Genomic DNA, 15,968 nt, shown 5'->3' on the forward strand with positions numbered 1-15,968 from the left:
CCAACCCCTATACAACAGATACCTCTGTTAACCGGTCAGATCTATCAACCCTTATTAAAAAGATACCTCTGTAAACAGGTCAGATCTACCAACACCTATAAAACAGACACCTCTGTAAACCAGTCAGATCTACCAACCCCTATACAACAGACACCTCTGTAAACAGGTCAGATCTACCAACCCCTATAAAAGTGACACGTCTGTAAACAGGTCAGATCTACCAACCCCCAGAAAACAGACACCTCTGTTAACCGGTCAGGTCTACCAACCCCTATAAAACAGACACCTCTGTAAACCAGTCAGATCTACCAACCCTATACAACAGACACCTCTGTAAACCAGTCAGATCTATCAACCCCTATACAACAGACACCTGTAAACCAGTCAGATATACCAACCCTTATAAAACAGACACCTCTGTAAATCGGTCAGAACCCAGTAACGCCGACATACTGGACAGTCCTGGATTCTGGCCAGATAGTGTGGTTTGTAGGCCTTGGTTTAGCAACAAGGAATGGCAGGAAAAACTTGAGTCCCAGCAGCAAAACGAGAACAGATCACGATCGAGGGCGTTACAAGACAATGCGCGCGTGAAAGACTCTTGGGGCGATGATAACGACGAATACTACAACAGATACAGCAGAGAAAATGAACATTCTTGGAACTATAACGATGCACGCGACAACTTTTACTAGTGTACAAAACCTGAACAGTCTCCAGTACTCCTAGGCATTCGGTATGAAAAAGATAGTATTTCTCGCAATTGTAATGGTATTTACTGTAATGACCTGGAACGTCAGAGGAATTTTCTCCTCAAGCAAATGCGTTGCAAAACTGCTACGGGAAACAGAGTGTGACGTTCTGGCTATTACAGAACATAAATTGTGCTACAAGTCACACGAGTATTTAGACTGTATCGATGGAAATCACTATGCAATATTTGCAAACTGTTGCGACAACTTCAACGGTGGGACAGGAGTCGCATTTTTAATTAAAAAGTCTCTGCAATATGGCATTCGGAAACTAGACGATGTACCAAACGAACGCATAGTTGCAGTTGAAATCACAGGTATAACTCCAGATAGTCCCGTATATATATTTGGTGTGTACATGCAAAGTGATAGCGACATAAATGCATATCGCGAAACTTTACAAGTATTACATGATCTACTAACGTTCTATGATCAACGAGGAAAACTTATCATAGCGGGAGATTTCAATGCAAGAATTTTGGACAATCCGACGTATTCTATTGCAAGACAAAAGGCAGGCGCGGTGAAAACTCTTGTTCATGATCTCAACCTGTGTGTTCTTAACAACCATTCTTCAAGAACTGGCCAGGACTACACGTTCAGATCCTGTCATTCGACGCTAGATTATATATTCACAGACCAACCAACGATTGCGAATATTACATATCACCGAATTTTAGACGACGGCGATATTGAAATAGCATCGGACCACTTACCAATTGTCTGTTCGCTAGATTTCAGTAATTCATACTCCGGGGTAATAGAAAATACCCACAAAAAATCATACATCATGGAATAAAGCAAGTGTAGAACACATAATCTCGTACCAGTTAGCTCTTACGGAAAAACTTAATAAAGTTCAGGATTTCGATTTGTCCACACAGCTTGGTATAGACGCGTTATGTGAACACATATCATTGTGTATGTTACTGTCGTCAGACGAAACAATTCCAAAGCGTCAGTTCAAACAGTATTTAAAACCGTACTGGACATCGGATATTGAAAGCGCACATAACGCTGCTCTTTATAAAAGGCAGTTATGGATAAATGAAAACAGGCCGCGCGGAATGCAAAATAAAACATATAAAGACTACAAAGAGGCTAAAAACATGTTCCGGAACATGCATCAAAAAGCACATAAAACATACATAGACAATGTCAACAATGATCTCGACAATACAGCTGAATTAGATATCAGATTATTCTGGAGGACAATACGGAAACGCAAGAACCCTTCTCCAGACATATGTACGGCACTAACACTTGGTGATACTATCTGTAGGGACCCTATTGGAATTGCAAACATTTTTGCAGACTTCTTTGAAAAACTGTACGGGGATGATTTAAAAAGAAAAATGGACTTCCAACTTCGGTATATATACGTCGACGAATTAGACTCCCCGTTTACGTTTGACGAGATCAACATGTGTGTACGACAGTTAAAGCTCAACAAATCACCCGGTATAGATAACATTACAAATGAACATATTAGATATGGCGGGAAACGGCTGTTAGACAAAATGTGTGAACTGTTCAATTGCATTCGTTTATCTGGGATAATACCGAAAACATGGAAAATGGGACTTATAGTTCCGATATTTAAAGGTGGACACAAAAAGAACGACCCGAATAACTACCGCCCAATTTCGTTACTTCCTGTACTATACAAACTGATGGAAAAGGTTATCGTGATCGCATTATCCGCTGGATGGAAACGGAGAATATCGAATTCCCTAACAAACAGCAACAAGGGTTCCAAAAAGGAAAAAGCTGCATGACGGCATCATTTAACCTTCGAGAATGTATAAATGAAAACCTGGAACAGAATAGTAATGTCTATGTTGCCTTTTTAGACACATACAAAGCATTTGATACCGTGCAGCATAAAGGTATATTTCATAAGTTGTATGAGCTTGGTGTAACGGGAAATCTTTTCAAGATGCTGTGTAACTCTTATCAAGGAATTCTTAGTGCTGTCGTCCATAACAATGTTCAATCAAGGTGGTTCAGCGTGAATAGGTCAGTGCGACAAGGGGGGGGGGGGGGGGGTGTTATATCAACATTTTGGTATTTAATACACATAAATGACTTACTTAGTCAACTGGAAACATCGGAAGCTGGCGCTAAAATCTTATCGATTAAGTGTGCTAACCCACCCCTTGCTGATGCTATCGCACTTATAAGTACTAGTCCAAGAGCTCTTCAGTGTCTATTGAACATAGCTGGCGAATACGCTAAAAGATGGAATTTTACATTCAGTTCCTCGAAATGCTCTGTTATTTCCTTTAAGTCGTGTATAACAAACATCCCGTGGACATTGAACGGCGATACCATCAAAATTGTGAATTCACAGGTTCACCTAGGAATTGATGTATCAGCTGACCGGAAATGTTCAAATGCTGTGGAAAAAGACTGCAAAAAAGGTCGGAACATGTTGCATGCAGTTACTCGCATGGGATCAGACTGTGCACACAATAAACCACTAACATCCGTAAGCATTTATAAGAAAGTAATACTACCAGCTGTCTTATATGGATCGGAAATGTGGAATAACCTAACAGTGAAAGACAAAGAACAATTACGCTGCCAAACTGATTCTTAATGTCAGAAAATCTTCTAGGTCGGATATGTGTGAAACTATTCTAGGCATTAATAGAATTAATAGTGAAATTGAAAAGAGGAAACTTAACTTTCTACGCTGTCTCATCAGTAACCCGCCAAATAGTATAACCAAGCAAATTTTCATTCGTAGACTTTTAAAATTTTTAGAACGCAACGAAAGGTCCAAGAAACAGGGTGGATTCGTGCCAGATATAATTGACATTCTCCAAAAATATAAGTTAACATCATATATAAACCAATACGCAGTGGATGGGAATTTCCCACCACGACGCAAGTGGAAATACATTGTAAACGCAGCGATAGAAATACGCGAAAACACACTACTAAAAGCAAGAATGAACTGCGATCGAGATTTTAATCGTTTTAAACACGTACATTTGACATATAGTAAGCCTTATGATATGTTAAAGGCAGAAAACACAGACAAGGAAATAATATTATATATTTGCAAAATGATAACCTGCCCACCAACAGAACAAGATAAAATATGCAGCAAGTGCGGGAAACCCTTCCATGACGTCATTCGGCATTTCGTTACGGACTGCAATGTGACATTCCCCTTAAGAGACACCTTTATGGACAAAGTAATAAACTACTATGGTGTTCATCCATATGTGCTAATGTCTCAAATGACAGAGGAAGAACTCGTTATTACTCTGTTTAAAGGAACCTTAGACAGTCCTGATTTTGATGACAAAACTGTGTGCTGTGAATTTGCACAAGACAGGGCTTACTTCCTATGGAAATCGGCACAGATATATTTCAATGCCGCAGACCTGATGTAACGTTTTCAGTTTCAATGTAAGGGTGAATATACCCTTCCCCAAAGAACAATGATCAAAAGAGCGTAAAACGAAATATGTATTAACCACTTTTGTATTGCATAATTTTCTTATTCTTTTCTTAATTTGTATACTCTCATGATTGAGGAATAAAGAGTGATGATGATGGGACATAAATAATTATAACCTTGGGTTTGACACGTTTCTGTCTTTCAAGGAAAGGTAAGATTCTGTTTATTACTGTAGAGTGTTTTTAACCAGCATTCTCCTGTCTTGTTTATAACCCACATATTTTGACGACTTAGTAACACATATAAGTAATAAGAACGGAATATATATATATATATAAATGATGACAATTTTAACACAGAAATAAAATAATCTGTAAACTTTTATATGTTTGATTTATTTTTGTGAAAAACGTTCATGAGCTATCAGTTGATTAAGAAATCACAATAATTGTTGACAAACAGAGACCATTGCAATAACTTATTTACAAACTTTGTTAAGACATCTAAGATGAGATCAGAACTGTTTAGTTGGGGGTTCTTTTCTGTCTCTCTCCCTCTGTGTGTGTGTGTGTCTCTCTCTCTCTCTTACTCTCTCTGTCTCTATCTTTCTCTCTCTCTCTGTATGTCTCTCTCTCTCTCTCTTACTCTCTCTCTCTCTTACTCTCCCTCCCCTCCCCCCTCTCTCTCTCTCTCCCCTCCCCCTCTGTCTCTCTTTCTCTCTCTCTCTCTCTCTTTATCTCTCTCTATCTATCTCTCTCTGTCTCTCTCCTCCCCCCTCTCTCTCTCTCTCTCTCTCTCTCTCTCTCTCTCTCTCTCTCTCTCTCTCTCTCACTCTCTCTCTCTCTCTCTCGGTAATATCGTCATACCTGTCAATGGCCCCTTTTTCTGCAAACAGATATAAATCGTCTCTTACACGGAAGGTGCCGAATGGTCTCATTTTGGCACGAAACGTGTAGTGTATGTAGTGTCCTATAAAATGATGTATAACAACTTCAGTGAAAGCATGAAACAGGCAGTTCAAAATAATACATGCATTTCTTTTTGACCAAACTGTGCCCGCTACATGTATCTAGGAACAATTATATGAATTGGCATCGACGATTTAAGCTATTCTTATCTAACACTTGCTTTTTTCAGTCAATTCATTTTTTCACACATATCTTCCACCCCTGAAAAATCCTGCCATTGTCTAGGATACAACTGAAAGTTCATGAAATTCAGGCACCAGTTTAATACTTATCCGAGTCCTCTGTCACATCACATGGAAAACACATTCAGTAACATTATATTTTAGAGAATGAAGCGGTGAAAAGACAAGTGATTTAAATGTCATTTACTATTTCTTGTAAATTGTTAACTGCCCCTGTGTTCACAGACGTTCATGTTTTGGTGATATTCATGTACATTGTTATGGTCATATTTGCAGAAAGAAGTACAAACCTAGGTAGATTTACATTTTCTGGTAAATAGCCTGGAGTTGTTGATACTTAGGAATTCTATTTAACTACAGTGCTGTAAAGTGGTCATCAGATCAAGCACAAACAATCTGGGGGGATTTGAAAATCGTAATATTAAATAGTGGAAGATGATTAACTGTGAAAAAAAAGTTGAAATTTGAGAAAAAGTACTCCTAATTTCAAAGTTGATGGCGAGACTGGACGGTTTCCAATAGATGTGCATATAAAAGTATGACTGGTGTTTTTTGGCAAAAACTGATCACACAAAATAATAGTAAATTATGTATGTAAAGTTCATGTTTGAGTTACAGGAAAAGATAGAGGTCACATTTAAATGGATTAGTTTTATTAAACAATTGTTTAATGATACTGGATTAAATTTTAATCTCCATATGGTCCTATTAGGAATCCTAAAAACATAAATGTTATATGTAAAATTTGCATGTCCAAATTACATCGATCAGTCGAACCTGGTTGATGGTCAGGAATTCCACAAAAATATAGAATTTGCAGTTTATGTTTTGGAGAAATAGTGGAAGAATTCCACTGTATTTTCAAGTGTATCACTCAAAGGGTGTGTATTAAATAATGACATACATTTATGTTAAAAAAAATATCATAGATACATTAATGAAGGGTATGATAACCTTGTGTAATGTTTAAAACCATGATTAAAAGAGATACGAAACACATGCAATCGAAAAGACAGAGATGGGCGGGCGGACCGACATATAGACACATAAACACGTGAAAGGTCATACGGATATTGATACAGACAAACAGACATATATACACTTACATATGGAGATATCATCGTCCGGATAGAAAGACAGACAGATGGACGGAAGGACGGACGGACATATATACATAACGAATGCTATCATTCGGCCAGACAGCAACATACACACGGACGTACTTATGTCCGGACAGACAGACCGACTATCGACAGACAGATATATGGGCGGACGGACAAAGAGATATAGAGAAACACAAAAGGAATTAATCAGAAAAAGAGTTGGACTGAGAGAAACACATACTGAAAGACAGACACACGGACAGACAGAGAGAAGTGAAATTGGATAAATTTCACGGTAAAACAATTCTTAATACTCTGAAAATCTCAATATGATACAAGTTATGAATAAGTAATGCCAAACTATTCTAAAATAACTTGGTATCTTACATGTAACACGCATCTTTTCAAAATGTTTAAATCTTAATGGTTTTATGTTGGATCCCAAAATACATTTTACACAACGCCATAAAAACGTTTAAGGATCATTGGAGAGATTTTGTCTAATTTTGTGTATCCGTGCTTTTAAAAGAATCCACGGAATGTGTATTTGTGACAAAAACTACAAATATGAGACATGTACACCGGACCGACAGATGATCTTTGCCTCTCGTCAAATTTGCGTCAATACCTGTTACATCATTGCCCTGAGTATGCTGATCTCCTGTTAAATCTGAACCCTTCGTATTATGACAACCTGCTAAATCTCAACCTTGAGTATATTCAAGCATCCCGTATAGTCAGACCCTTAAGAATGCTGATATTCTGTCCAATCCGCTCGGATTTAATTATCATTAAAACGTTTAGACATTCCGTTGAATCCGACCACTGCGTATTCCGATGTCTTGTGTGGTCTGGCCCCTGCATATTCTGACTACCTGTTAAATCACATTCGGAATTCTGACACAGCTTTTTAAAAATATTTGATAGAGGAACAAAAAATCCCCACTTAATTTCATTGTATTTTATTGCTGAATAAACGACAAATATACAATACACAAACTACACAGATAGAGATACAGTATACATGTACAGTATAAGACATTGGTCACCTCTAGATACACACTACAGAGATAGAGATACAGTATACATGTACAGTATAAGACATTGGTCACCTCTAGATACACACTACAGAGACAGAGATACAGTATACATGTACAGTATAAGACATTGGTCACCTCTAGATACACACTACAGAGACAGAGATACAGTATACATGTACAGTATAAGACATTGGTCACCTCTAGATACACACTACAGAGACAGAGATACAGTATACATATACAGTATAAGACATTGGTCACCTCTAGATACACAACATAACTTTATACTGATTTTAATTGGAATAGATCAGAAACAAAAAGTAGACAATGTTTTAATACACTAAAGTGAATGTCATATTATTTTTTACACACACTTTGCTTACAAAGTGAAGAAGGTTTCACCTGAGTGGTGTTCTACTGAGGACCTGAAGATAGACATTGTGATGTTCTAAGTTCTGTCTAATCAGGATAATTATCTAAATAGTGTCAGCAGACAAATGTCTGGAATAGCAAACTTCTACAACATGTTAGTGAACTGTTAAAAAGTGTTTGTTCAAATCAGTGAATTTTGACACTTATACATTTCGATTTTGCTAATGAACATCATTCATTTAAATGGTGTTGTTTTTGTGACATGAAAATATTAATTATAATGTTAGTTACCATGGTAACTCACCAGAATGGCATATATCTGTCTAGTTCTGTCACACACTGCTGTACTGTAGTAGTACTGTAACACACTGTAGTGTAGTAGTACTGTTACACACTGTACTGTAGTAGTACTGTCACACACTGTACTGTAGTAGTACTGTCACACACTGTACTGTAGTAGTACTGTCACACACTGTACTGTAGTAGTACTGTTACACACTATACTGTTGTAGTACTGTCACACACTGTACTGTTGTAGTACTGTTGTAGTACTGTTACACACTATACTGTTGTAGTACTGTTACACACTGTACTGTAGTAGTACTGTCACACACTGTACTGTAGTAGTACTGTTACACACTGTACTGTAGTAGTACTGTAACACACTGTACTGTAGTAGTACTGTAACACACTGTACTGTAGTGGTAATGTCACACACTGTACTGTAGTAGTACTGTCACACACTGTACTGTAGTAGTACTGTCACACACTGTACTGTAGTAGTACTGTTACACACTGTACTGTAGTAGTACTGTCACACACTGTACTGTAGTAGTACTGTCACACACTGTACTGTAGTAGTAATGTCACACACTGTACTGTAGTAGTACTGTCACACACTGTACTGTAGTAGTACTGTAACTCTGCTATACCGCAGTAGTACTGTTACACATTGCTGTATTGTAGTATGTACGCCTACACTCGTGTCGTACGTAGCCATATCGTATACTATTATTATGTGAGACAAGGAACGTTGGTGTCATCAGTTACCATATCTGAAGTAAATAAAGCAATCTGTTTTAAATTTTTTTGCTCTGGGTCCAATGTCCAATACCACTGCCACAATTAAAATTTGTTTTAGGGAGTTGTACATTTGACATATTCAGTGACTTGATTGAAAATGTATTAAAAATTTTAAAGAGATGTTGATAGCCATCTTATGTAAAAGTGTTTGATTTGCATGTGATGGATTATATCTCACATTAAAAGTAACAAATACATAGTATATACATTTGCACATGTAGAAGTTATAAACCAAGGGAGGTAACTCTTTTGACCTTACTGACCAAACAAAACAAAATACATAAAATTCTAAACTGTTACAGCTTTTTCTGTGGTAAGGAAAATAGTTTAATGACACATATTCTCTGTTTGTGACCGAAAACGTACCATAATATTTGATTTTGTAAAAATTTTAATCTGATGACTACAATCAAATAATTTGATAACTTGATCTATAAATAAAATATCTTCTCCACTCATATTGTCATTAACGTTCTCTCCGTCAGTAGAGATTTACTTACAGAAACGGTTATCAGATCAAGCACCAAAAATCTTTTGGGACATGAAACTTGTCATATTAAAAGATAGGAAAAAAATCAAAAGTCTGAAACGCGATAAAAAGTACTCCTGACTTCGAGGTTTATTGCGAGACTGGGCGTTTTCCTGAAGATGTGCAAATAAAAGTAAGATATATTTTTGGGGGGAAAACTGATCACACGAAATAGTAGTAAGATATCTACATGTCTGTAACGTTCATATTTCATCTACAGGGAAAGACGGGAGTACTTTTTAAATGGATTAGAATTGTTAATAATTTACTTAACGATACCGGATTAAATTATATTTCCACGTGGTCCTATCATAATTTAACTGTGACGAATAAAAACGACCTGCTTCAATCAAACGGATTACAGCAGCAAATTTATGGTCAGTTAATACAAAAGCGATTGACGATATTGAAAATTGTGGTCGTTGTCAAGTGTATTAAGTTTTTAAAGTTCATTTTGTAATTAAGAAATATCTTTTGAAACCTAATCTAGGAACAGAAATGTTTTGTGTAAAGTTCGCACATCCAAATTCCATCAATTAGCGGAAACTGGAAGATGGTCAGGAATTCCACGAAAATCAGAAAGAATTTGCAGTTTATGTCTCGGGGAAATAGGGGACGAATCCCTTTGTCTTTTCAAGCGTATCACTCTAAGACTTTATCGGGAATAACAACATACATTTAATATGATAAAAGACTATTGTAACAGGTTAAATGAAGCGTGTCTTGTGTAATGTTCATTACTACTAAATAATGTTAGTATATTTATTTTAAAAAGTGGCAAAAAAGTATTTAAAATATTTAAAAAGAGACATGAGGCACATACAATCGAAAAGACAAAGACGGGCAGACTGACCGACATATAGACACATAAAATACGGGAATGGACAGCCAGATACAGAGACAGACAACAGAAATATAAACACATACAGATGGAGATACCGATGTCCGGATAGAAACAAACATACAGACGGATGGACGAACAGGCAGATATACATAAAGACATTCTAACATTCGGACCGACAGCAACATACACAGACTTACTTATGTCCGGACAGACAGACGGCTACCAGAGAAAGAGTTGGACTGAGTGACATACACAATGAAAGACATACGGCAGGACAGAGAGAAGAAACACACAAAGACACACAGGCGGACAGATACATACAGGGAGGGAAAGCGAGAGTAGAAACTCATCGGGGCACAGTAATTAATGATTTTAAATGAACTACGACCAGACGAAACAAAAGGAGCCAATCACCGCCCTGCACGTAAATCGCAAATTAGTATCCTTAAGTGATAAGTCTAAGTCCGTGGTGAAACCAGACAGACGGACAGACAAACTTGGTGTGTGTTTTACTTTCAAGCGACAAAACTTGCACGTCATCACGACAGAAAACTCTCCAGATATTTTATGGATTTAGTCCAAATGACACATTTTGCTGCTGATGAAACTGTGTAAGATGTTTGTAACCGAGATACAGTTCGTATGTTTGTTTGTTTTTGTTTGCTTTTTTGATACGATCAATGATCATCGGCGATATTTTGTCAAGTTTTATCTGTCGTTTTCTTTTTACAACATAACAATTTTACAGGGGTAAATTCTTGATACGTGTTATAAGAAAGCAATGCTTAATTATTTTCAAACAACCTGGTATTTTACATCTAACTCATGTTTTTAAAATATATAAATCTTTATTGTTTCATATAGGATCCCAAAATACATTTGACACAACGTGATCGTAATAAACACGATCAACAATCATTGGCGATATCTTGTCTAATTTTGTGCATTCTTTATCTAAAAAAACATCCATGGAATGCGTATCTGTGACACAAATTGAAAATATGGGGCATGTACACCAGACCAACAGATGAGCTCAGCCTTTCCACGGTCAAATGTGCGTCAGTCTCTGTTAAATCACTGTCCCGAGTATTCTGATATCCCGTTAAATCTGAGTCCTGAATGTTCTAATATCCTTTTAAATCTACTCTCTGAGTATTCTGACATCATACTAAATCTCAACCGTGAGTATTCAAGCATCCTATATAGTCTGACACCTAAGTATTCCGACACTTTGTTAAATAGGAGCCCGGAGTATTCTGACATCATGTTAAATCACATTCCGGAGTTTTCTGACACATATACAACAGAAAATATATTAAAACAGACAAAATAAAATATCAATGTAATTTCATGTATTTTATTGCTGATTAAATGGCAAACATACAATACACAGAGATAGGGTTACGGCATAATTTAATATAAACAGTTACTTTTAAAACGGAGATTATCCAAAGGTATTGACTAAAAATATTGAACAGAAATGTTGTTTTTTACCACTTTTTTCCCCAGGAGGAATCAGAAATGATTTTACACATTAAAGCAAATGTCATATTGATTTTTACACACACATATTGTTTACAAAGTGAAGAAGGTTTCACCCGAGTGGTATTCTACTGAGGACCTGAAGATAGACATTGTGATGTTCTAAGTTCTGTCTAATCAAGATCATTAACAGGATAAATTATTAGTGAATTGCTAAAAAGTTTTTGTCCAAAACAGTGAATTTTGACACTTATATATTTTGAATTTTGCTAATGAACATCATTCATTTAAATGGTATTGTTGTTGTGATATGTAAATGTTAATTACAATGTTAGTTACCATGGTTACTAACCAGAGTAACATATATCTGTTACACACTGTACTGTAGTAGTACTGTCACACACTGTACTGTAGTAGTACTGTCACACACTGTACTGTAGTAGTACTGTCACACACTGTACTGTAGTAGTACTGTCACACACTGTACTGTAGTAGTACTGTCACACACTGTACTGTAGTAGTACTGTAACACACTGTACTGTAGTAGTACTGTCACACACTGTACTGCTGTCACACACTGTACTGTAGTATACTGTCACACACTGTACTGTAGTAGTACTGTAACACACTGTACTGTAGTAGTACTGTCACACACTGTACTGTAGTAGTACTGTCACACACTGTACTGTAGTAGTACTGTCACACACTGTACTGTAGTAGTACTGTCACACACTGTACTGTAGTAGTTTTACATTGTTACCCCCAAACACTACCCACAGAACATCGTCCCTGTCTATACCTACAGCCCTTGTCCTCTCTCTGTCTGTGTATATGATCCTGAGGAACTCACCACCTCCACTGAGGAGTAGGACCCTACAGTTGTACCAGTCCCCTATGATGAGGTTCCCCACACTGTCATACACCACACCCCAGGGGTTAAATCTTACACGTCCTGTTTGTGGTGTTTGTTTATATGTACTGGGGATGTCACCTCTATATACAAACACTTCCTGGAAGTCACTATCCATGACAACAACACGTCTGTTTCCATCACCACCGTCACTCACATCGTTGATATCAATCACTGTGACATTGTGAGTTACTGGACACTCTGACATCCTCCATGGTGTATACACTAATGGTTTCCCAGTCCCTACAGCCATTGTAGTGAGTACCATTTGACCTTGTGTAGTAAATTTACAGATGTGTTTCTTCATCCCCACAATGATATGGTTACTGGCTGTAACACATATACACTGGGGTTCCTCCTTGGTTCTGAATTTGTTTGTAAGTCGTCCTGATACCAGCTCCATGATGTTGTTGTCCCAGTCACAGACCCACAGTGTGTGTGTTGTGGGTGATAGACTGATGTCTCTGATGTCAGCCGTGTGTTTGACCTTCTGTACTACTTTACCTTCCCTGTTAAGGAGAGTTAATGTATCACTGTAATCCCTGGTCCACACCTGACCATCAGTGGTGGGACATATAGACACAATGTCACATGGAGACTTCCACTCCTTCACCACTTTGGTCTCTGACAGTAGTGTTTTAATTATCACTGCTTTCTTCCCTTTTACTCCTGTTTGTTGTTGTTTAGAGGATTGTTCCTGGTCACCTGATGCTAAGACTGACCGATCCTGGTCAGCTGATGTTTGACCTGAGGTGGTAACTGTCCCTAAGGCCAGTTGTAGATGATGTTGTGGAGTTGTGTTAGGTGTGAAGCTGGCCGTACCCAGGACAGGATTCACTGGGAGATGTATTGACGGATGTATTTCACACTCTGTGTCGTAGATTTCCAGGTGAGAACCTTGCTGGAGGGCCACCTTACATTCCTGTAGTTGTTGTTTTAGCTGCTTGTTGTATGTCTCCAGGTCTTTTTTGTACTTTAGAATCAGCCTGGCATTGTCCTCTTCCATCTGTTTGTAAACTGAGAGTGTCTGTGCTGTAAGCAAATCAAGGTCTTGTTTAATTTTATCTGTTTGAGATTTTAACTTGAGTGAAAATTCCTCAAAATTGCTGGTGTTGTTTTTAAGGAGTGTATCCACAGAAGATATATATTCCCTGACTTGTTTCAGGTCATTTTGTTCTGTTTTGTCAATAAAGCTTTTAATATTTTGTTTCTTTTGAGGAGTAATTAAACTGAGTTCACAAACACCATGACCTTTGTGAGTTGTTGACAAACATGTAAGGCAGATAAGTTGATCACATTTCTCGCAATAAAGTTCCAGCGGTTTCTCTTTATGTTGAAAACATGTTTTCTGACCTTTAGGACGGAAAGCGGTTTGACCTATGGGTGTTGCCATGGTGAAGATCAGAGGAATCTGAAAGGAAACAAAAGATTTTTTATATAAATTTGTTATATATATTTGTAGAGGTTTAAGTAACAAAAAATTACACTCTCATAAAATAATGAAAGACCCTACAGGTATATTGGTGTACACCACTGTTTGATTTTAATTTGTTCTTTAAAATCTTTCCCTTCTTTTCTCTTGTTTCTTCAGGACAGGACGTAAGTCTTTGTAATTCTTGTAAGTCTTTGTAATTTCCTTCCACAGGACAGGACGTAAGTCTTTGTAATTGCTAATTGCCCTAGTCCACAGGGCAGGACATAAGTCTTTGTAATTGCCCTAGTACACAGGACAGGACATAAGTCTTTGTAATTGTCCTAGTCCACACAGGACAGTCTTTGATTGCCCTAGTCGTAAATACAGGACATAAGTCTTTGTAATTGTCCTAGTCCACAGGGCAGGACATAAGCCTTTGTAACAGGACAGGACATAAGTCTTTGTAATTGTCCTAGTCCACAAGACAGGACATAAGTCTTTGTAATTTGTCCTAGTCTTTGTAATTGCCCTAGTACACAGGACAGGACATAAGTCTTTGTAATTGTAATTGCCCTAGTCGTAAATACAGGACAGTCTTTGTAATTTGCCCTAGTACACAGGACAGGACAGTCTTTGTAAGTCTTTGTAATTGTCCTAGTCCACAGGACAGGACATAAGTCTTTGTAATTGTCCACAGGACAGGACATAAGTCTTTGTAATTGTCCTAGTCCACAGGACAGGACATAAGTCTTTGTAATTGTCCTAGTCCACAGGACAGGACATAAGTCTTTGTAATTGTCCTAGTCCGCAGGACAGGACATAAGTCTTTGTAATTGTCCTAGTACACAGGACAGGACATAAGTCTTTGTAATTGTCCTAGTCCACAGGACAGGACATAAGTCTTTGTAATTGTCCTAGTCCACAGGACAGGACATAAGTCTTTGTAATTGTCCTAGTCCACAGGACAGGACATAAGTCTTTGTAATTTGTTCTAGTCCACAGGACAGGACATAAGTCTTTGTAATTGCTAATTGTCCTAGTCCACAGGACAGTCTTTATAATTAAATCTCTGTAATTGTCCTAGTCCACAGGACAGGACATAAGTCTTTATAATTGTCCTAGTACACAGGGCAGGACATAATTGTCTTTGTAATTGTCCTAGTCCGCAGGACAGGACGTAAGTCTTTGTAATTGTCCTAGTACACAGGGCAGGACATAAGTCTTTGTTATTGTCCTAGTCCTCAGGCCTAGTCCTCAGGACAGGACATTATTGTTTGTAATTGCCCAGTTCCTTAGGATACGATGTATATTTTTATAATTGTTCTAGTTCTTAGAACAGGCCGTAATTAGTGTTTGGGATTGATAGAATTAAAAACAAAACATATTCAAATACAAGAGAAATTCAAGATATTATCATTATTAACCACTGTAAATTTTGTTCATATCTTTATACGAGTTACTTCCCTTGATATTTCACTTGGAGGCAGACATACCTGGTATCTCATAAATCAATGAATTTTTCACCTATATACATGTACTTACATGTCCCAAATGTTTTTTTCGAATTTTCAACTAGACACTTGTCTGTCTCTGCTTTGTGTTCAGCAAGAGAAATCAATTGCCGCACCACACTGTCATCTTATGCCTATTGAAAACATAAAGAAAAAATTATAAGTGAAATTCTATATGGAGTGAAGTGCTCTGCTTGCTGGAAGTAGCTAAATACCTGAAAGGGCATCAGAAATGCCTTTCATTTTCTATGAAAATCTGCCAAACATCAATGTATTATGTAACTCTGGTTACTAGCAATGTTCAAGATCCATCAATCTACTGCAATACCATAGGTCTGAACATATGAAAAATATTGTACTTAC

General features: G+C 37.4%; 1 protein-coding gene across 1 annotated transcript; it reads right to left on the minus strand.

The window, feature by feature from the left end:
- Window positions 1-11,891: 11,891 nt before the first annotated feature.
- On the minus strand, window positions 11,892-15,694 carry LOC132559809 (uncharacterized). Its single transcript, XM_060224435.1, has 3 exons — window positions 15,637-15,694; window positions 14,034-14,091; window positions 11,892-13,712 (listed from the first exon to the last, which is right to left on the minus strand). The coding sequence occupies exons 2-3, from the start codon at window positions 14,071-14,073 to the stop codon at window positions 12,496-12,498; spliced, it is 1,257 nt and encodes a 418-aa protein (XP_060080418.1). The 5' UTR covers window positions 14,074-14,091; window positions 15,637-15,694; the 3' UTR covers window positions 11,892-12,495.
- Window positions 15,695-15,968: the final 274 nt, after the last annotated feature.

The sequence above is a fragment of the Ylistrum balloti genome, unplaced genomic scaffold (assembly GCF_031769215.1).
Source record: "Ylistrum balloti isolate Yb309-2 unplaced genomic scaffold, AGI_CSIRO_Ybal_v1 Utg370970, whole genome shotgun sequence".
Lineage (NCBI taxonomy): Eukaryota > Metazoa > Mollusca > Bivalvia > Pectinida > Pectinidae > Ylistrum > Ylistrum balloti.

Coding starts and splice junctions, on each gene's coding strand:
- LOC132559809 (XM_060224435.1), bottom strand. CDS start 14,073: ATGGCAACACCCATAGGTCAAACCGCTTTCCGTCCTAAAG. Junction 13,713..14,033: donor AACCGCTTTCCGTCCTAAAG/GTCAGAAAACAT, acceptor ATTTGCTTACAG/CACAGACACTCTCAGTTTAC.